The sequence below is a fragment of the Cetorhinus maximus genome, chromosome 21 (assembly GCF_964194155.1).
Source record: "Cetorhinus maximus chromosome 21, sCetMax3.hap1.1, whole genome shotgun sequence".
NCBI lineage: Eukaryota > Metazoa > Chordata > Chondrichthyes > Lamniformes > Cetorhinidae > Cetorhinus > Cetorhinus maximus.
In genome coordinates, this window is record NC_135899.1 from 40206626 (window position 1) to 40229279 (window position 22654).

Below are 22654 nucleotides of genomic sequence, written 5' to 3' on the forward strand. Positions count from 1 at the left end.
AATGTGCTTGGCTCCTCCATCATTGAGGATGGGGATATTTGTGGAGCAGCCTCATCCAGTGAGTTGTTTTATTGTCATTCATGACTGGACGTGGCAGGGCTACAGAGCTTAGATCTGATCCGTTTGTTGTGGGATTGCTTAGCTCTGTCTATCACTTGCTGCTTATGCTGTTTGGCACACAAGTAGTCCTGTGTTAGAGCTTCACCAGGTTGACACCTCATTTTTAGGTATGCCTGTTGCTACTTCTGGCATGCCCTCCTGCACTCTTCATTGAACCAGGTTTGATCCCCTGGCTTGATAGTAATGTTAGCATGGGGGACATGCCGGGCCATGAGGTTACAGATTGTGTTCAAGTACAATTCTGCTGCTGCTGATGGCCCACAGCGCTTCATGGGTTCCCAGCCTTGAGTTGCTAGATCTGTTCTAAATCTATCCCATTTAGCATGGCAGGAGTTCCACACATAGAGATGAGAATAACTGCCCTTGACATCTAGGCTGCATTTTGCCGAGTGTGGCATCAAGGAGCCCTAGCAAAACTGGAGTCAATGGGAATCAGGAAGGAAAACTCTCCACCAAACAAGTGCCAGACAATTACCACCTCCCCTTGACATCCAAAGACATTAGCCGTTGCTGAATCCCGATATATGAACAGGTTTGAGGCCAGCCGTAAAAATACAATGGCTCCAAGAGTAGGTCAGAGGCTGGGAATTCTGTGAAGAGTAACTCATCTCCTGACTCCCCAAAGCCTGTCCACCATCTATAAGGCACAAGTCAGGAATGTGATGGAATACTCCCCACTTATCCGGGTAAGTGCAGCTCCAACAACAAGAAGCTCGATACCATGCAGGGCAAGGCAGCCCACTTGAGTGCATCCCACCCACAACCTTAAACATTCACTCCCTCCACCACCAATGCAGCAGTGTGTACCATCTACAAGATGCACTGCAGCAACTTACCAAGGCTCCTTCATCAGCACCTTCCAACCTGTGATCTCTAACATCTAGGAACACAAGGGCAGCAGACACATGCAGAAACCACCACCTAGAAGTTCCCTTCCAAGTCACTCACCATCCTGATTTGGAAATATATCACCCTTCCTTCACTGTCACTGGGTCAAAATCCCGGAACTCTATCCCTAACAGCACTGTGGGTGTACCTACACCACATGGACTGCAGCAGTTCAAGAAATTCACCATTCATTGAGACTGTTGCTTCAGAATGTCGTCCTATGTCTTTCCCTTCAAGTGTTTTCCATCATTCCCCTTAACTGCATCAATGCCTTTGAACTAAGCCAACTCCTTATGATGGAAAGGGATAAAAACTGGGCTGCTGATTCACTGTCATCCATACCAGGTAATCATTGTTGGTTCATGATCCAATGGAATGAGAACTTCGACAGACACCAGGTTTGGCACTTACCATAATCCACAATCGGACTGTAGCAAGCAAAATCAATCCGAGCTGATCCATTCATTTCATTGGTCAAGGCGTGGTTAATTTGGGGGCAGGCACCTGTTATAAAGTGTTTATCAAAGGGGTTATTCCATGGTTAACAACATGATGCAAATTGCAAAATTGTCCGATAGTGTTTCTAACTAATGGGAGAAAAGTGATTAAATTAGCTGGAAAATGGCATGACTATGGATGGACGGACAGACAGATGGATGGAATGTGACAGATGCTGCAAATCTGGAATAAAGGCAAAAAACCTTCCAAACATTCAATATGGTAACAGCATCTGTGAAGAAAGAACCCAGTTCATATTTTACTGCCCTGACCATTCAACAGAACACAGCAATCAATATATTAACAGGTAGGTCGATACATAGTTCGGTAGATTGAAAGAGATAGATAGGGAGAGACAGATACGTGAGAGAGAGCGAGGGTGAGAGAGAAAGAGAAACAGAGATATGCAGATAAGTAAATAAATATCTAGCTTAATAAATAGATGAGTAACATTATGTCTGTTGTAAGTAGATATAAATATAGAGATAGAAATACTAATAAATAACTATAGTCAAACATATCACCCTTGCACCACTCCAGCATAATACTAGTTGATCTGCTCATATGAAATAAGGTTATTTATTATTTTGTTTGAACTCGTTCATGTCGCCTAGGCAAATCCAATGGATGTCAATACAGGTGACAGGGCTCTTTTAATATAATTATAATTAATACAATTAACATTCTGCTTCAAAAATTCCAGCCTGAAAACCCCTTTGTACCTCCTCTGGTTTAGACATTTGCATAGACTAAACATATGGAAAATGTCTTGCTTATTGATCTATTGATTTGGGAGGTTCATTCTGCTGATCAGCCTGGTCTCTCACTCTGCTTCCCACTGTCAGGCTCTGAGCCATCTCTTTGGAACTAGGAATGCTCTGTCATTAAGCCAATCAAATGTGTAACTCTTCTGGAAAACAATTGCCACCCTATCCAGACTGCTGCATCAAGTTCCTGGACCATTTTAAGCTCCCTCTCCTGCACCATATGATCACTGCATGGTTTAACATTTCATTTGCCAAAGCTTAATTTCCATTGGCAACCTGCTCTCAGCTACTCAAAGGTGTGCCCTGAGACAACACAGTCAGGGAGAAAGAGGGGAGAGTTACTCGAACGGGAATCTTATTTCTAGTTCAGTCCTTTGTGTACAACATACCTTCAGCACAAATGCACACTTCATTGTCACAGAGCTTTGAGATCATTGCATTCCGTTCAGGGATGCTGTAAGAGACAGTACATCTCACACCTAAAGACACAGCAATGAGATAGACACAAATTCATGCAATTGTTTCATCCTGCATCGAAAACCACATTATAACTTACACATTACAGGAAGCCCAAATTTATTTTTTTTAAAACTTGCATATGATAATAACCTGTCTTAGTGCTACTGATTATTGGAGCAATATTGGATAAGGAAATGCAGAGAACTGCATCTTTGTGCCATTCATCGCTTGCATTCAGCCGAGAGACGGACACAGTCTAAACTTAATGATCGATCCAGATGGCAGCACACCACTTCCTCAGACTGCATTGTTGTGGCAGCCGGGACTTTGTGCTCAAGATCCTGGAGATGCCATTGACCCGACCATCTCCTAGATTCGGAGGCAAGGTTTGAGCCCAATGAGACACAGTTAAACAGGGTAATAGAGAATTCACAAACGTTTCAAAGACATTTAAATCAAATAAATACATCTGGAAACTGTAACCATGAGCATGTACACATAACATAACATAATTGCCAAGCGCCTCCCCTTCCCATCACACAGTATTTCAACTTGATCACGTACAATCGGGGAATGATACAGCACAGAAGGAGGCCATTCATACCTGTGCTGGCCCTTTGAAAGAGTTATCCTATTAAGTCAACTCCCTTACTTTTTCACCAAATCTCAGAAGTGTTTCTCCTTTCCAATTTTTATTCCAAATCCCTTATGCAATTTGTTATTAAATCAGCCTCCACCACCATTCCAGTCTGTTTTCTGAATCATGACAACTCACTATGTTAATAAATAAATTACCTTGTGGCCGCTCTGCTTTTTTTTTCACACTGCCATTTCACTGCCATCTTGTCACTGACCTGTGGAAACCATTTCTCCTTATCCACTCCATCAAGCCCCTTCATGATTGTGAACTCCTCTACAACATCTCCCCCCTTCTGCTCCAAGGAGAACTCTAACTAGAGTGCCCTGTACAATCAACAACCATAACTGTGGGAATGGAGTGTGATTAGCACTGGTTTTTGGGGCACCATCACAAGTTTCTCAGAGCCTCAAGATAATGCACCCTAGTCAGTGTGCCCCATACATAGACCAAGTAACTTAGTAAGTTTGATCGACGCTGGATGTTAAGATATTGACCAGAAAGAGCTCTTCGAATCACGGTAGACAGCGAAATGGGGACACAACTCTCCACTTAATCCATTGCCGTTTAGATTGGGCCGACCAAACTTAAAGAAAGCTCTCACTTACTTGGATTATAGAAATCATACAGAGTGGCGATTGCTGGCTGCACCATGCCCATTGGAACAATCTGCTTGGTGGAAAACACGACACACTCTTTCTCCTCACGGACCTGGAGAAGAACAGAAAAAAAAAATCATAGCAATGAAAAGCAGGACCAAAAGTGTGTTCAATTGATGCAAAATGAAGGAGAGTCTTAGTTTCAGAATGTCACGTTGAGCTATATAAAAGTGAATAGGCAGGAAAAGATATCAGTTGTAAAGTGAAAACATAATTGTTGTCTTCAGAAAATGAAACAAAATACTGAAATGGAAATCATTGCTTCCACTCCAACTTGACGTGGCATTGAAATTATTTGAAATTAGTCCAGGTCAGGGGGATAGAACACAAAGTTTCATCATGATGAGGTCTCAGAAATGGCGCAGAGCCCTCGGGAAGAGGAATTTCACTTAAATAGGGAGGCTGTAAAAGCTGGGGTTCCTCCCCTTAAAGAAGAGGATATTAAGGGGAGATTTAATAAAGCTGTTTGAAATTAAAAAAGGATTTGACAGAGTAAATAAGGAGAAACCGTTTCCACTGATAAGAGATATGCTGACCAAGGAACATGGTTTAAGTTAATTCCCTCTACAAAACAGGGGAGATGAGGAAATGTTTATATCCAATAGTGACATTTACCAAAAAAATATATAAACGTGTATTAAGTAGTTGCAGGGCCATGGGAAAGAAGCAGTGGAGAGAAAGTGAATGAAATAGCAAGGAATAGAGATAGGTGATGATATATCTGATCGCTGAATGCAAGAAGAAAAGGAAACCAGAGCAGACTTTTCCATTTACCTTTCTGGAATGTACTACAGCAACATAACTTTACATGTAAAACTGGCATTGGGAAATGTGGATTTTAATTGAAGCATAGTTAGAAGAAGGGAGAAATATAAATTCTCCCTTCTTCTAACTATGCTCCAGTTCTGCCGAAGGGCCATGAGGGCTCGAAACGTTAACTGATTTCTTCTCCGCCGATGCTGCCAGACCTGCCGAGTTTTTCCAGGTAATTCTGTTTTTGTTTTGGATTTCCAGCATCCGCAGTAGCTTTTAGCTTTTTGTTTTTATCTTTGTGGATTTTAATTGGTGTGTTTCACATTTAATTCCATTAATCACTTATTAAAATGAATTATTAGTGTAATTCACAAAATAAACAATACCGTCTCCAGATAAAGTAACACCCTTCCATCCTTAAAATCATAGTGATCGATATATCGATCAACGCCGTTCTTCAGCTGAAAACAAATCAGAAAATATGTTTAGGGGTGTCTACCTGCATAATCAGCAACATAACATTTAACCGCACAAGGTTTAACTGATAGTTCAAGATCATTGTATTAACGAAGAGCAGGGAGGATGTCACATTCATCAATAAAAAGGTTCAACTTTGCATTTAATGATCACTGCAACTATGAGAGAGCAGTCTCACAGACTAGACAGGCAACAGCCTGACATAGCCATACTCATGGAATCATAGTTCACAGCTAATGCCCCAGACACCACCATCACCATCCCTGGGTTTGTTTTGTCCCACCAGCAGGACAGACCCAGCAGATGTGGCAGAACAGTGGGATACAGTTGGGACGGAGCTGACCTGGGAGTTCCGAACACTGACACAGGACCCATAGAACATTACAGCACAGAAAACAGGCCATTCGGCCCTTCTAGTCTGTGCCAAAATATTATTCCACTAGTCCCATTGACCTGCACCTCGTCCATAACCCTCCAGACCTCTCCCATCCATGTATCTATCTAATTTATTCTTAAAACTTAAGAGTGAGCCCGCATTTACCACGTCAGATGGTAGCTCGTTCCACACTCTCACCACTCTCTGAGTGAAGAAGTTCCCCCTAATGTTCCCCCTAAACCTTTCCCCTTTCACCCTAAAGCCATGTCCTCTCGTGTTTATTTCTCCTAATCTAAGTGAAGTCTCATGACTTCAGGTGAAAAATGGGTAAGGAAACAACCTGCTGATTACCACCTATCCCTTCCCAACCACCACCCGCCCACCCTCAGGTGATGACTCAGTGGTCCTCTGTGTTGAACATCACTTGGAGAAAACACTGCTGGTGGCAAATGTGAAGTATGTACTCTGGGTGGAGGACTTCAATGTCCATCACCAAGACTGGCTCTGTAGCACCACTATTGAGAGAGCTGGCCAACTCCTAAAGGACATAGCTGATTCACTGGGTCTGCAGCAGATGGTGATGGAACGGACAAGAGGGGAATACTTCACCTCACCCACCTGCCTGCTGCAGATGCATCAGTCCATGACAGTATCGGTAGGAGTGACCACTGCACAGTTATTGTGGAGATGAAGTCCCACCTTCACATTGAGGATGCCCTCCATCGTGTTGTGTGGCGCTGCCAGCGTACTAAATGGCATTGATTTCAAACAGATCTATCACGTCTTGGCATTCACCAGGTGCTGTGGGCCATCGGCAGCAGAAGAATTGAACTCAAACACAATCTGTAGCCTCAAAGCCTGGCATATCCCCCACTCTACCCTTACCATCAAGCCAGCGAATCAAACCTGGTTCAATGAAGAGTGCAGGAGGGCATGTCAGGAGCAGCACCAGGCATACCTAAAAATGAGGTGTCAACCCAGTGAAGCTACAACACAAGACTATTTGCATGCAAAACAGCGTAAGCAGAAAGTGTTAGAGCCATCCAATTCCAGAGAGAAAGGATCAGATCTAAGCTCTGCAGTCCTGTCACATTCAGTCATGAATGGTGGTGGAGAATTGAAAAACTCACTGGAGGAGAAGGCTGCACAAATATTCCCATCCTCAATGATGGAGGAGCCCAGTACATCAGAGCAAAAGATAAGGCTGAATCATTTGCTATGATCTTCAGCCAGAAGTGCCGAGTGGATGATCCATCTCGACCCCCTCCGGAGGTCCCCAGCATCACAGATGCCAGACTTCAACCAATTCAATTCACTCCACGAGACATCAAGAAACGGCTGAAGGCACTGGATACTGTAAAGGCTATTGGCCCTACCAATATTCCAGCAATAGCACTGAAGACTTGTGCTCCAGAACTTGCAGCGCCCCTGGCCAAGCTGAGTCAGTACATCCGGATTAATCCCGACCCACACAGTCCAACCCACATCTGAATTATCCAGGCCCATATCCATTTTAAACCCAACCCACATCCAAGTTAAACCACACCCACATCCAATTTAAGTCGTGCCCATTTCTTCTTAAATACGCCCAACTTCTGATTTAAGCCACACTCACTCATGCTATAAGCCGAACCCACAGCCAATCTAACTCACGTCCATATCTGAATTAAGCCCCACCCACATCTGACTTAAATCACACCCACTTACAATTTAATTCATGCCCCCTTCAGACTTCAGCCAGACAGGCTGATGCCTGCCCACATCCATCTCAAGGCACTCCCCCATCCCCATTCAGACCCACCCAAGTGGATCTGTCAATGCACTCCCACAAGCCAAAAATGGAAAGATAATAGCCCACTTTCCATCTCTAAAATGCAGATTATTTTCTCGCTTGCATTCTTTGGGCGCAGTTATTGCAAGCCTAAAGGCTCATCTCCTTGCAGCAGCAAAAGCTTTCTCTTTTGCAACAAGCAAGCAGTTTTTTTTCGCTACCCGCAACATGGAAAATTGCCCAGGTACTTCCTGTACACACTATAAAGAAGAAATCCGACCCAGCTAATTACCACCCCATCATCAATACAGTAATGGAAGGGGTCTTCGACAGTGCTATCAAGCGACACTTGCTTAGCAATAATCTGCTCACTGATGCCCAGTTTGTGTTCCGCCAGGGCCACTCAGCTCCAGACCTCATTACAGCCTTGGTTCAAACATGGACAAAAGAGCAGAACTCCTGAGGTGAGAGTGACTGCCCTTGACATCAAGGCTGCATTTGACCGAGTGTAGTATCAAAGAGCCCGAGCAAAACTGGAGTCAATGGGAATCGGGGGAAAACTCTCCGCTGGTTGGAGTCATCCCTAGCACAAAGAAGATGGTTGTGGTTATGGAGGTCAGTCATCTCACCTCCTCATCACTGCAGGAGTTCCTCAGGGTAGTGTCCTCGGCCCTACCATCTTCAGCTGCTTCATCAATGACCTTCCTTGCATCATAAGGTCAGAAGCGGGGATTGTTCGCTTGGGTTGGCGTGTGGCAAGTAACATTCACACTACACAAATGTACGTGATCAAGAATGAACATCAAGCTGCTTGTCAGTAAAAAAGGACAGCTGATCATTTATGACATACTACTTATTGATAAATTGTTTCTACCTGATCAAGGTGCACCAAATCTGGTTCCAAACCACTGAGGAGTGTGATGTCGACAATAGCCATTCCAGTCTGGAGCTGAACCGCGTCACCTTCGCCATCCCGCCTTCATAAGTAAAATTGGAAAGGTAAGTAACTAAATAGTTCATGGTGTATTTGAAAGTTATGTATACGAGCAACACAGTTAGAAAAACCTACAGCAGAGTTTGTGGCATTGTGCTGAAATTACACTTGATCAAATGTCATGGGGCATCTTTACAATAGCAAATATTTTGTTTGCACATTAAATACTGGTCAATTAATTTATTTATTTTTTATTCACGGATTGTGGGCTTAAGCATTTATTGCCCATCCCTAGTTGCCCTTAAGAAGGTGGTGGTGAGCTGCTTTCTTGAACTGCTGCAGTCCATGTTCTGTAGGTACACTCACAGTGCTGTTAGGAAGGGAGTTCCAGGATTTTGATCCAGTAACAGTGAAGGAACGGTGATAGATTTCCAAGTCAGGATGGTGAGTGACTTGGAGGGGAACTTCCAGGTGGTGGTGTTCCCATCCATCTGCTGCCCTTGTTCTTCTAGATGGTAGTGGTCATGGGTTTGGAAGCAGCAATATGTACTATATATTGCTACATATACTATATATGTACTGATATATATGCAGATTGTATTTAAGCAGATTACATTGAATTACACAGCCCAACAGCAACATTCTGGAATTTCAGCTCCACTTCACTAGCATCCCGTCTCTTTTCACCATATCAGCACAACATTCAGATCGTTTCTTCCACAACTATTTAACTAGCTTCCCATTAAATGTATCCTGGTGATAATTCCCTCTGGTGGTGTGTTTTACATTCTCGTCCCTCTCTGACAAAGGTGTTCCTCCTGAATTTATAACTTGTTGACCATCTTTCATGCCAATCAGTAAAGGATGAGCAGGATCATGTGCTTTTCTGTGGAAAAGGGAAGCGTGAGACATGACGTGATAGAGGCCTTAACATTTCTGAAATGCTTTGATCAACGGCCTGAGATCTAATGCCTCTAGTTTTGCTCCTTCTCACAAGTGGGAACGTTCTCTCAGCGTTTAGCCAATTGTGTCACTGAGAAGGTCAAATCCCAATAAACTCACAGCCAAGCAAATTAAGCAGGAGACAGCCTGACAAGTTGGGAGGGCGCCATGTTTGGGATGAGGGAGCATGGCATGGGAACATAGATGACAATTGAGATCATTTGGGTAAGGATAAGAACTGGAGGAAGGAAGCAAGCAATGGGCATGTAGGCTTAATGTGCTAAGTAATGGGGTGACCGCAGAACCTTATGATGAACAGTCAAGCAAGTTCCCATCCGAACCACAACTGACACCATACGAAGGCCTTATTTTAACCTGGGTTCAAGATTTTTATTAACCTCGAATGAATTATTTTACTGATTTCATTGAGTCGATGAATTGTAAGTGTAAGCTGCTATCAGCAATACTCACCAATAACAGATTTCATAGTAAATGGCCTGATGATTTGGGGGATCTGGAACATCCCTTTTCCTTCTGGAACGAAGATCATACCAACCTATGGGACCAATTGGTGAGTCGGCAGGAAGGGGCTCGTACTCATTTAATAGCTCATCAACTTCATTGTAGTCGTCCAGTCCTGTGGGATGAAAGGGAAAGGGCAGTCTATTCCTGTTCAGCTATGATCTTTCCCTATTTCTGAATTAATGAGCATTTCTGGAAAGTTTTCAGTGATGATAACGTGTGTGTCCTTTATACCTGTTCAAATAATTCCTGTCCAACATGCCATTCGTAGAAGCACAAGGGAAGACCATTCGGTCTACGTTACTTGTGCCAGCCTTTGATAGAGCTATCCAATTTGAATAGTTCCAATCATGCACTCTTTCCCTACATTCATGCAATTGTTTACCTTGAAGCATTAAGCCAATTTTCTTTGGAAAGTCAATGTTGTATCTTCTTCCATCCTTTTTTCATGCACTGCATTGTAAATCAAAGCAGCTGGCCGTCAAGGTCAATGCTACCTCGAACTATGAGGCAATATTGGGTCTCAGCAACATTTATGATTGAAGAGGAACTTAAACCAGCAGTGTTATTTATGTTTGACATGCTTTTATTTCAATATGCTGGTTTAGATGTCAGCCTCAAAATTTAGTTTAAAAATATCTAAAAGACAACAATAAATAGTGTGGGCATCGTCACATTTAAACATGTTCTTTGGTATTATAGAAATGTGCAAATTTATTTTTTTGAAGATATTCTGATCTCTCCAGACACTTTGTCCACAAACATCAGTTACATCAGAAGTATACTTACTTTTAAATTCCACTTTTCCTTTCACTGTGACAGAAAGGTGAAAGTTTCTGCAGGTATTTGGCGGCTCCTCCATTAGATGGTACCTTTTGCGGAACTGCAAGTTCATAAATATGTTGCTGTTAAAAACTAAGTCCCACTGGAACAGCACCAAGCTGAACTTGTGCACTAACAGAAGCACACATAGAAATACAATTATAGAAACTTATAGCACAGGCGGAGACCATTCTGTCTGTCCTGGCTATGATGGTTGCTTGAAAGAGTTGTCGCACTTAGACCCATATCCTAGATTTCTGTCTGAAGACCTGTTATTTCTTCATTCCCAAGAAACCTTTCAAAACTCTGTTGTAAATTTGTTTACAAAATCAGCTTTCAGCTCCTTTTCAAGTAGAATGTCCCAGATACTGAGAACAGTCGGAATAAGCGGTTTCCCCTCTCGATCTTTTGCAAGCAGATTTGAATTTATGTCTGATAACTATTGGTATTATAAATCATTCAGGGAGGAGAAGCTGCCCCTGTCAGCCTTAAAGGTGTTTCCAGTCCTACACATGTATGTGACTGTAATCTCTTCAGGATTAAGGATGAGAACCTTCTAACGGTTCAGAGTCTCCTCAATATGCCCTGAGATTCTTTAGACTATTAAAAGGAAGGAATACACATGGACATCATCAGAAGTGAACACTTCCGAGGGACTGTCTGATTTGTTTCTCTATCGGAGTTTGTACAGTGCTGGAATTAATTCATTTCCACACTTATGCCTGATTCAAACAGATGTAATAAAAACATCACTAAACGTGAACACCAAAGTGGTTGAAGTAATACTTTTTGTAACTATTAAAAATACTCACTGTCAGTGTCCCATTTCCTTGACCAGACAGCTCGATTCGAATCTTGCTTCCGAGAGGAAACTACCAGAGTGAGAGTTACAATTATAATTTGTCAACAGACTCTTCCACTCTCAATATTTCCTTGTGCGATGAACAGAAAAAAAAATAATCTGACCCTTTATAAATCTATGTCTGAATTTAAAGTTAAAATTAATCAACCTACCGGTTCCTGTGCCACAAATAGATTTTATTAAATCATAAGAAAACAAAGACCATTGGAATTTTCAAGCTCCTAATAACCATGAAAGTGCTTTATGAAGTGTAGTCACTAATGTAATTTAGGAAATTTGGCAGCCAATATTTATTTTATTTCTTCATGAGACGTGGGATACATGTTGAACCTCCTCCTCCAGTTAGTTGAGTAATTGTCTACTACCATTCACGACTGGATGTAGCAGTACTGTAGAGCTTACTTAAACCTGATCCGTTGGCTGTGTCTTCGCTTAGTTCTGTCAATTGCATGCTGCTTCCTGTGTTTAACATGCACATGGTTCAATCAACAGGTTGACACCTCGTTTTTAGCTATATCTGCTGATGGTCCTGGCTTCCACTTCTGCAATCTTCATTGAACCAGGGTTGTTACCTCAGTTTGATGGTAATAGTATACTGAGGGACATGAAGGGCCATGGCTTATAGGTTTTGTTGCATACAATTCTGTTACAGGTAGGAAAAAGCGCTCTTGGATGCCCAATCTTGAGTTACTCGATCTGTTTGAAATCTACCCCATTTAGCATTGTGTTAGTGCCACACAACATGATGCAGGGTATCCTCAATGTGAAGACAGGACCACAATGACTGTGCGGTGGTCACTCCTACCGATAATGTCATGGACAGGTGAATCTATGAAAGGTAGATTGGTTCCTCAGATTTCACTCCTTTCAGGCTTTGTCGCAGCTTGCTATGTAATTTCAGAGGGCAGTTAGGAGTCAGTTACATTGCTGTGAGTCTGGAGCCACATGAGGCCCAGACCAGGTAAGGATGGCAGGTTTGGTTCTCCAAAGGGCAGCAGTGGAAGAGATGGATTTTTACAGCAATTGTTTCATGGTCACTGTTACTGAGGTTAGCTTTTTAAAATTCCAGAAGTATTGATTCAATTTAAATTCCATGCCGTAGTGGGATTTGTACCTGAAAGCCCAGGACACTAGCCTAGGCCTCAGGATTGAAGGTTCAGTGGCATTAACGCTATGCTCCTGCCAGCCCCTGAGTATGCACTTGGCAGACACCCGAGGCAGCTATATGATGAAGATTGGAAAATCTGTTTTTGTAATGTTTTATGAGGGATAGCTATTGGCCAGGATGTGGGGGTTAACATTCGTGTTAATATTTGAAATATTGGGGTGGGATACTTTACATCCACCAGGTCAGACAGATGGGCATCATTTTGACATCTCATCCAAAGAGCACCTCCAAGAATGTAAGTCCTCCTCAGAACTGCACTGCAGCACCAGCCATGGAGTATGTGCTCAATCCTTGGAGCGGGGTTTTTGATTCATAGTTGAGAGTTAATGGCTTGCACACTCCATACATAATGAGGCATTTCAGCATATCATGCCTGTAGTGGTTCCTTGAAATAACTATCTAATTAGTCCCAGTCTTCTCCACTCTTTCACCATCACCCGGCCACTTGGGAACATCACCAACTGGAAGATCCGCTCCAAATCACTCACCATCCTGACTTGGAAATATATCGCTGTTTCTTCACTGTCGCTGGGTCAAAATCCTGGAACTCCCTCCCTAACAGCACTGTGGATGTACCTACACCACATGGACTGCAGCAGCTCAAGAAGGCAGCTCAAGGGCAACTAGGGATGGGCAATAAATGCTGGCCTAGCCAGCGAAGCCCACATCCTGTGAATGATTAAAAAAAGGATTTACTCAATTTCCATTTGAAATTCGCCACTGAATCTGGACTGCACCATTAGGAAGTGCATTGCAGGTCACAAAAACTCGCTGCGTAAAATAATTTTTGACCACACATTGCTTCGTATTTTTTTCATTTTGCAAATCACCTTAACGCAGTGTCCGAGGGAACACTTAACTCAGTGTGTTCTGACTGAGGGAACGCTTAACTCAGAGTTTCTGTCAGAGGGAACGCTTAACTCAGTGTGTTCAGTCAGGGTGAACACTTAATTCAGTATGTTCTGACCGAGGGAAAACTTAACTCAGTGTGTTCTGTCAGAGGGAACGATTAACTCAGTGTTTCTGTCAGAGGGAACGCTTAACTCAGTGTGTTCTGTCAGGGGGAACGCTTAAATCAGTGTGTTCTGTCAGGGGAAACGCTTAACTCAGTGTGTTCTGTCAGAGGGAACAATTAACTCATTGCGTTCTGTCAGAGGGAACAATTAACTCATTGCGTTCTGTCAGAGGGAACGCTTAACTCAGTGTTTCTGTCAGAGGGAACGCTTAACTCAGTGTGTTCTGTCAGAGGGAATGCTTAACTCTGTGTGTTCTGTCAGAGGGAACGCTTAACTCAGTGTGTTCTGACTGAGGGAACACTTAACTCAGTGTGTTCTGTCAGAGGGAACGCTTAACTCAGTGTGTGCTGACCGAGGGAAAACTTACCTCAGGGTGTTCTGTCAGAGGGAACGCTTAACTCAGTGTATTCTGTCAGAGGGAACGCTTAACTCAGTGTGTTCTAACTGAGGGAACACTTAACTCAGTGTCTTCTGAATGAGGTAACAATTAACTCAGCGTGTTCTGTCAGGGTAAAAACACTAAACTCAGTATGTTCTGTCAGGGGAAAGGCTTAACTCAGTGTGTTCTGTCAGGGGAAAGGATTAACTCAGTGTGTTCTGTCAGAGGGAACACTTAACTCAGTGTGTTCTGTCAGAGGGAACACTTAACTCAGTGTGTTCTGTCAGAGGGAACACTTAACTCAGTGTGTTTTGTAAGAGGGAAAACTTAACTCAGTGTTTCTGTCAGAGGGAACGCTTAAATCACTGTGTTCTGTCAGAGGGAACACTTAAATCAGTGTTTCTGTAAGAGGGTACGCTTAACACTGTGTGTTATGTCAGAGGGAACGCTAAACTCAGTGTGCTCTGTCAGAGGGAACGCTTAGCTCAGTGTATTCTGTCAGGGCGAATGCTTAACTCAGTATGTTCTGTTAGGGGGAACGCTTAACTCAGTGTGTTCTGTCATGGGGAACGCTTAACTCAGTGCGTTCTGTCAGGGGGAATGCTTAACTCAGTATGTTCTGACAGGGGAAACGCTTAACTCAGTGTGTTTTGTCAGAGGGAACACTTAACTCACTGTATCTGTCAGAGGAAACGCTTAACTCAATGTCTTCTGTCAGAGGGAACGCTTAACTAAGTATGTCTTGTCAGAGGGAACGCTTAACTCAGTGTGTTTTGTCAGAAAGAACACTTAACTCAGTGTTTCTGTCAGAGGAAATGCTTAACTCAGTGTGTTCTTTCAGAGGGAACGCTTAACTCAGTGATTCTGTCAGAGGGAACGCTTAAATCAGTGTGTTACGTCATGGGGAACGCTTAACTCAATATGTTCTGTCAGAGGGAACGCTTTACTCACTTTTTCTGTCAGAGGGAACGTTTAACTCAGTGATTTCTGTCAGAGGGAACGCTTAACTCAGTGATTTCTGTCAGAGGGAACGCTTATCTCAGTGTGTTCTATCAGAGGGAACACTTAACGCAGTGTTCATGTCACTGGGACGCTTAACTCAGTGTTTCCGTCAGAGGGAACGCTTAATTCAGTGTTTCTGTCAGAGGGAACGCTTAACTCTGTGTGTTCTGTCAGGGGGAACGCTTAACTCAGTGTGTTCTGTCAGAGGGAATTCTTAACTCATTGTGTTCTGTCAGAGGGAACGCTTAATTCAGTGTTCTGTCAGAGGGAACGCTTAACTCAGTGTGTTCTGTCAGAGGGAACGATTAACTGAGTGTGTTCTGTCACAGGGAACGCTTAACTCATTGTGTTCTGTCAGAGAGAACGCTTAACTCAGTGTTACTGTCAGGGGGAACGCTAAACTCAGTGTGTTCTGTCGGGGGAACACTTAACTCAGTGTGTTCTGTCAGAGGCAACGTTTAACTCAGTGTGTTCTGACCGAGGGAACACTTAACTCAGTGTTTCCGTCAGAGGGAACGCTTAATTCAGTGTTCTGTCAGAGGGAACGCTTAACTCAGTGTGTTCTGTCAGAGGGAACGCTTAACTCAGTGTGTTCTGTCAGGGGGAAGGCATAAGTCAGTGTGTTCTGTCAGAGGGAACGCTTAACTCAGTGTTTCAGTCCGAGAGAACGCTTAACTCAGTGTGTTCTGCCAGAGGGAACGCTTAATTCAGTGTGTTTTGTAAGAGGGAACGCTTAACACAGTGTGTTTTGTCAGAGGGAACACTTAACTCAGTGTTTCTGTCAGAGGGAACGCTTAACTCAGTGTGTTCTGTATGAGGGAATGCTTAGATGAGTGTGTTCTGTCAGAGGGAACACTTAACTCAGTGTCTCTGTAAGAGGGAACGCTTAACTCAGTGTGCTCTGTCAGAGGGAACACTTAACTCAGTGTTTCTGTCAGGGGAAACGCTTAACTCAGTGTGTTCTGTCAGAGGGAACGCTTAACTCAGTGTTTCTGTCAGAGGGAACGCTTAGATGAGTGTGATCTGTCAGAGGGAACACTTAACTCAGTGTTTCTGTCAGAGGGAACGCTTAACACAGTGTGTTCTGTCAGAGGAAACGCTTAACTCAGTGTGTTCTATCAGGGGGAACGCTTAACTCAGTGTGTTCTGTCAGAGGGAACTCTGAACTCATTGTGTTCTGTCAGAGGGAACACTTAACTCAGTGTGTTCTGTCAGAGGGAACGCTTAACTCAGTATGTTCTGACCGAGGGAACGCTTAACTCAGTGTTTCTGTCAGAGGGAACGCTTAACTCAGTGTGTTCTGTCAGGGGGAACGCTTAACTCAGTGTGTTCTGTCAGAGGGAACACATAACTCAGTGTGTTCTGTCAGAGGGAACACTTAACTCAGTGTGTTCTGTCAGAGGGAACGCTTAACTCAGTGTGTTCTGTCGGAGGGAACACTTAACTCAGTGTGTTCTGTCAGAGGGAATGCTTAACTCAGTGTGTTCTGACCGAGGGAAAACTTACCTCAGAGTGTTCTGTCAGAGGGAACGCTTAACTCAGTGTATACTGACCGAGGGAACACTTAACTCAGTGTGTTCTCACTGAGGGAACACTTAACTCAGTGTGTTCTGAATGAGGTAACAATTAACTCAATGTGTTCTGTCAGGGTAAAAACACTAAATTCAGTATGTTCTGTCAGGGGAAAGGCTTAACTCAGTGTGTTCTGTCAGGGGAAAGGATTAACTCAGTGTGTTCTGTCAGAGGGAACACTTAACTCAGTGTGTTCTGTCAGGGGAAAGGCTTAACTCAGTGAGTTCTGTCAGGGGAAAGGCTTAACTCAGTGTGTACTGTCAGAGGGAACGCTTAACTCAGTGTTAATGTCAGAGGGAACGCTTAACTCAGTGTGTTCTGTAAGAGGGAACGATTAACTGAGTGTGTTCTGTCAGAGGGAACGCTTAACTCATTGTGTTCTGTCAGAGGGAACACGTAACTCAGTGTTACTGTCAGGGGGAACGCTAAACTCAGTGTTTCTGTCCGAGAGAACGCTTAACTCAGTGTTTCTGTCAGGGGAAACGCTTAACTCAGTGTGTTTTGTCAGAGGGAACACTTAACTCAGTGTTAATGTCAGAGGGAACGCTTAACTCAGTGTTTCTGTCAGAGGGAATGCTTAAATCAGTGTGTTCTGTCAAAGGGAACAATTAACACAGTGTTTCTGTCAGAGGGAACGCATAACACAGTGTGTTATGTCAGAGGGAACGCTTAACTCAGTGTTTCTGTCAGGGGTACGCTTTACACAGTGCGTTCTGTCTAAGGGAACACTTAATTCAGTGTGTTCTCTCAGAGGGAACACTTAACTCAGTGTGTTCTGTCAGAGGGAACACTTAACTCAGTGTGTTTTGTAAGAGGGAAAACTTAACTCAGTGTTTCTGTCAGAGGGAACGCTTAAATCACTGTGTTCTGTCAGAGGGAACACTTAAATCAGTGTTTCTGTAAGAGGGTACGCTTAACACTGTGTGTTATGTCAGAGGGAACGCTAAACTCAGTGTGCTCTGTCAGAGGGAACGCTTAGCTCAGTGTATTCTGTCAGGGCGAATGCTTAACTCAGTATGTTCTGTTAGGGGGAACGCTTAACTCAGTGTGTTCTGTCATGGGGAACGCTTAACTCAGTGCGTTCTGTCAGGGGGAATGCTTAACTCAGTATGTTCTGACAGGGGAAACGCTTAACTCAGTGTGTTTTGTCAGAGGGAACACTTAACTCACTGTATCTGTCAGAGGAAACGCTTAACTCAATGTCTTCTGTCAGAGGGAACGCTTAACTAAGTATGTCTTGTCAGAGGGAACGCTTAACTCAGTGTGTTTTGTCAGAAAGAACACTTAACTCAGTGTTTCTGTCAGAGGAAATGCTTAACTCAGTGTGTTCTTTCAGAGGGAACGCTTAACTCAGTGATTCTGTCAGAGGGAACGCTTAAATCAGTGTGTTACGTCATGGGGAACGCTTAACTCAATATGTTCTGTCAGAGGGAACGCTTTACTCACTTTTTCTGTCAGAGGGAACGTTTAACTCAGTGATTTCTGTCAGAGGGAACGCTTAACTCAGTGATTTCTGTCAGAGGGAACGCTTATCTCAGTGTGTTCTATCAGAGGGAACACTTAACGCAGTGTTCATGTCACTGGGACGCTTAACTCAGTGTTTCCGTCAGAGGGAACGCTTAATTCAGTGTTTCTGTCAGAGGGAACGCTTAACTCTGTGTGTTCTGTCAGGGGGAACGCTTAACTCAGTGTGTTCTGTCAGAGGGAATTCTTAACTCATTGTGTTCTGTCAGAGGGAACGCTTAATTCAGTGTTCTGTCAGAGGGAACGCTTAACTCAGTGTGTTCTGTCAGAGGGAACGATTAACTGAGTGTGTTCTGTCACAGGGAACGCTTAACTCATTGTGTTCTGTCAGAGAGAACGCTTAACTCAGTGTTACTGTCAGGGGGAACGCTAAACTCAGTGTGTTCTGTCGGGGGAACACTTAACTCAGTGTGTTCTGTCAGAGGCAACGTTTAACTCAGTGTGTTCTGACCGAGGGAACACTTAACTCAGTGTTTCCGTCAGAGGGAACGCTTAATTCAGTGTTCTGTCAGAGGGAACGCTTAACTCAGTGTGTTCTGTCAGAGGGAACGCTTAACTCAGTGTGTTCTGTCAGGGGGAAGGCATAAGTCAGTGTGTTCTGTCAGAGGGAACGCTTAACTCAGTGTTTCAGTCCGAGAGAACGCTTAACTCAGTGTGTTCTGCCAGAGGGAACGCTTAATTCAGTGTGTTTTGTAAGAGGGAACGCTTAACACAGTGTGTTTTGTCAGAGGGAACACTTAACTCAGTGTTTCTGTCAGAGGGAACGCTTAACTCAGTGTGTTCTGTATGAGGGAATGCTTAGATGAGTGTGTTCTGTCAGAGGGAACACTTAACTCAGTGTCTCTGTAAGAGGGAACGCTTAACTCAGTGTGCTCTGTCAGAGGGAACACTTAACTCAGTGTTTCTGTCAGGGGAAACGCTTAACTCAGTGTGTTCTGTCAGAGGGAACGCTTAACTCAGTGTTTCTGTCAGAGGGAACGCTTAGATGAGTGTGATCTGTCAGAGGGAACACTTAACTCAGTGTTTCTGTCAGAGGGAACGCTTAACACAGTGTGTTCTGTCAGAGGAAACGCTTAACTCAGTGTGTTCTATCAGGGGGAACGCTTAACTCAGTGTGTTCTGTCAGAGGGAACTCTGAACTCATTGTGTTCTGTCAGAGGGAACACTTAACTCAGTGTGTTCTGTCAGAGGGAACGCTTAACTCAGTATGTTCTGACCGAGGGAACGCTTAACTCAGTGTTTCTGTCAGAGGGAACGCTTAACTCAGTGTGTTCTGTCAGGGGGAACGCTTAACTCAGTGTGTTCTGTCAGAGGGAACACATAACTCAGTGTGTTCTGTCAGAGGGAACACTTAACTCAGTGTGTTCTGTCAGAGGGAACGCTTAACTCAGTGTGTTCTGTCGGAGGGAACACTTAACTCAGTGTGTTCTGTCAGAGGGAATGCTTAACTCAGTGTGTTCTGACCGAGGGAAAACTTACCTCAGAGTGTTCTGTCAGAGGGAACGCTTAACTCAGTGTATACTGACCGAGGGAACACTTAACTCAGTGTGTTCTCACTGAGGGAACACTTAACTCAGTGTGTTCTGAATGAGGTAACAATTAACTCAATGTGTTCTGTCAGGGTAAAAACACTAAATTCAGTATGTTCTGTCAGGGGAAAGGCTTAACTCAGTGTGTTCTGTCAGGGGAAAGGATTAACTCAGTGTGTTCTGTCAGAGGGAACACTTAACTCAGTGTGTTCTGTCAGGGGAAAGGCTTAACTCAGTGAGTTCTGTCAGGGGAAAGGCTTAACTCAGTGTGTACTGTCAGAGGGAACGCTTAACTCAGTGTTAATGTCAGAGGGAACGCTTAACTCAGTGTGTTCTGTAAGAGGGAACGATTAACTGAGTGTGTTCTGTCAGAGGGAACGCTTAACTCATTGTGTTCTGTCAGAGGGAACACGTAACTCAGTGTTACTGTCAGGGGGAACGCTAAACTCAGTGTTTCTGTCCGAGAGAACGCTTAACTCAGTGTTTCTGTCAGGGGAAACGCTTAACTCAGTGTGTTTTGTCAGAGGGAACACTTAACTCAGTGTTAATGTCAGAGGGAACGCTTAACTCAGTGTTTCTGTCAGAGGGAATGCTTAAATCAGTGTGTTCTGTCAAAGGGAACAATTAACACAGTGTTTCTGTCAGAGGGAACGCATAACACAGTGTGTTATGTCAGAGGGAACGCTTAACTCAGTGTTTCTGTCAGGGGTACGCTTTACACAGTGCGTTCTGTCTAAGGGAACACTTAATTCAGTGTGTTCTCTCAGAGGGAACACTTAACTCAGTGTTTCTGTCAGAGGGAACGCTTAGATCAGTGTGATCTGTCAGAGGGAACACTTAACTCAGTGTTTCTGTCAGAGGGTACACTTAACTCAGTGTGTTCTGTCAGGGGGAACGTTAAACTCAATGTGTTCTGTCCAAGGGAACACTTAACTCAGTGTGTTCTGTCAGAGGTAATGCTTAACTCAGTGTTTCTGTCAGAGGGAACGCTTAACTCAGTGTGTTCTGTCAGGGGGAACACAACTCAGTGTGTTCTGTCAGAGGGAACGCTTAATTCAGTGTTTCTGTCAGGGCGAACGCTTAACTCAGTGTTTTTGTCAGACGGAATGCTTAACTCAGTGTGTTCTGTCAGAGGGATACCAAAACTCAGTGTGTTCTGACCGAGGGAACACTTAACTCAGTGTGTTCTGTCATGGGGAACCCTTAACTCAGTGTGTTCTGACAGAGGGAACGCTTAACTCAGTGTGTTCTGTCAGGGTGACCGCTGAACTCCGTGTTTCTGTCAGAGGGAACGCTTAACTCAGTGTGTTCTGTCAGGGTGACTGCTGAACTCCGTGTTTCTGTCAGAGGGAACGCATAATTCAGTGTGTTCTGTCAGAGGGAACGCTTAACTCAGTGTGTTCAGTCAGGGTGACTGCTGAACTCCGTGTTTCTGTCAGAGGGAACGCATAACTCAGTGTGTTCTGTCAGAGGGAACGCTTAACTCAGTGTGTTCAGTCAGGGTGACTGCTGAACTCCGTGTTTCTGTCAGAGGGAACGCTTAACTCAGTGTGTTTCTGTCAGAGGCAACGCATAACTCAGTGTGTTCTGTCAGGGAGACCACTTAACTCAGCGTTTTCTGTCCAGAGGGAACGCATAACTCAGTGTTTCTGTCAGGGTAAATGATTAACTCAGTGTGTTCTGTCAGAGGGAATGCTTAACTCAGTGTGTTCTGTCAGAGGGAACGCTTAACTCAGTGTGTTCTGTCAGAGGGAACACTTAACTCAGTGTATCTGTCAGAGGGAACGCTTAACTCAGTGTGTTCTGTCAGAGGGAACGCTTAACTCAGTGTGTTCTGTCAGGGGGAATGCTTAACTCAGTGTGTTCTGTCAGAGGGAACGCTTAACTCAGTATGTTCTGTCAGAAGGAACTCTTAACTCAGTGCGTTCTGTAAGGGGGAACACGTAACTCAGTGTGTTCTGACTGAGGGAACGCTTAACTCAGAGTTTCTGTCAGAGGGAACGCTTAACTCAGTGTGTTCAGTCAGGGGGAACACTTAATTCAGTATGTTCTGACCGAGGGAAAACTTAACTCAGTGTGTTCTGTCAGAGGGAACAATTAACTCATTGCGTTCTGTCAGAGGGAACAATTAACTCATTGCGTTCTGTCAGAGGGAACGCTTAACTCAGTGTTTCTGTCAGAGGGAACGCTTAACTCAGTGTGTTCTGTCAGAGGGAATGCTTAACTCTGTGTGTTCTGTCAGAGGGAACGCTTAACTCAGTGTGTTCTGACTGAGGGAACACTTAACTCAGTGTGTTCTGTCAGAGGGAACGCTTAACTCAGTGTGTGCTGACCGAGGGAAAACTTACCTCAGGGTGTTCTGTCAGAGAGAACGCTTAACTCAGTGTATTCTGTCAGAGGGAACGCTTAACTCAGTGTGTTCTGACTGAGGGAACACTTAACTCAGTGTGTTCTGTCAGAGGGAACGCTTAACTCAGTGTGTGCTGACCGAGGGAAAACTTACCTCAGGGTGTTCTGTCAGAGGGAACGCTTAACTCAGTGTATTCTGTCAGAGGGAACGCTTAACTCAGTGTGTTCTAACTGAGGGAACACTTAACTCAGTGTCTTCTGAATGAGGTAACAATTAACTCAGCGTGTTCTGTCAGGGTAAAAACACTAAACTCAGTATGTTCTGTCAGGGGAAAGGCTTAACTCAGTGTGTTCTGTCAGGGGAAAGGATTAACTCAGTGTGTTCTGTCAGAGGGAACACTTAACTCAGTGTGTTCTGTCAGAGGGAACACTTAACTCAGTGTGTTCTGTCAGAGGGAACACTTAACTCAGTGTGTTTTGTAAGAGGGAAAACTTAACTCAGTGTTTCTGTCAGAGGGAACGCTTAAATCACTGTGTTCTGTCAGAGGGAACACTTAAATCAGTGTTTCTGTAAGAGGGTACGCTTAACACTGTGTGTTATGTCAGAGGGAACGCTAAACTCAGTGTG

The 22654-nt window shown here is 43.9% G+C and overlaps 1 protein-coding gene across 1 annotated transcript in view; it reads right to left on the bottom strand.

Moving 5' to 3' along the window:
* Positions 1-22654, bottom strand: part of LOC144695845 (complement C4-like) — a 148425-nt gene that overhangs the window by 5196 nt on the left and 120575 nt on the right. Inside the window, exons 3-10 of the mRNA XM_078566874.1 lie at positions 11438-11497; positions 10593-10686; positions 9753-9918; positions 8280-8382; positions 5168-5242; positions 3978-4080; positions 2663-2752; positions 1420-1512 (exon numbers count right to left, since the gene is read on the bottom strand). Coding sequence (XP_078423000.1) covers positions 1420-1512; positions 2663-2752; positions 3978-4080; positions 5168-5242; positions 8280-8382; positions 9753-9918; positions 10593-10686; positions 11438-11497 — 784 coding nt within the window. The remainder of the gene's footprint in view (positions 1-1419; positions 1513-2662; positions 2753-3977; positions 4081-5167; positions 5243-8279; positions 8383-9752; positions 9919-10592; positions 10687-11437; positions 11498-22654) is intronic.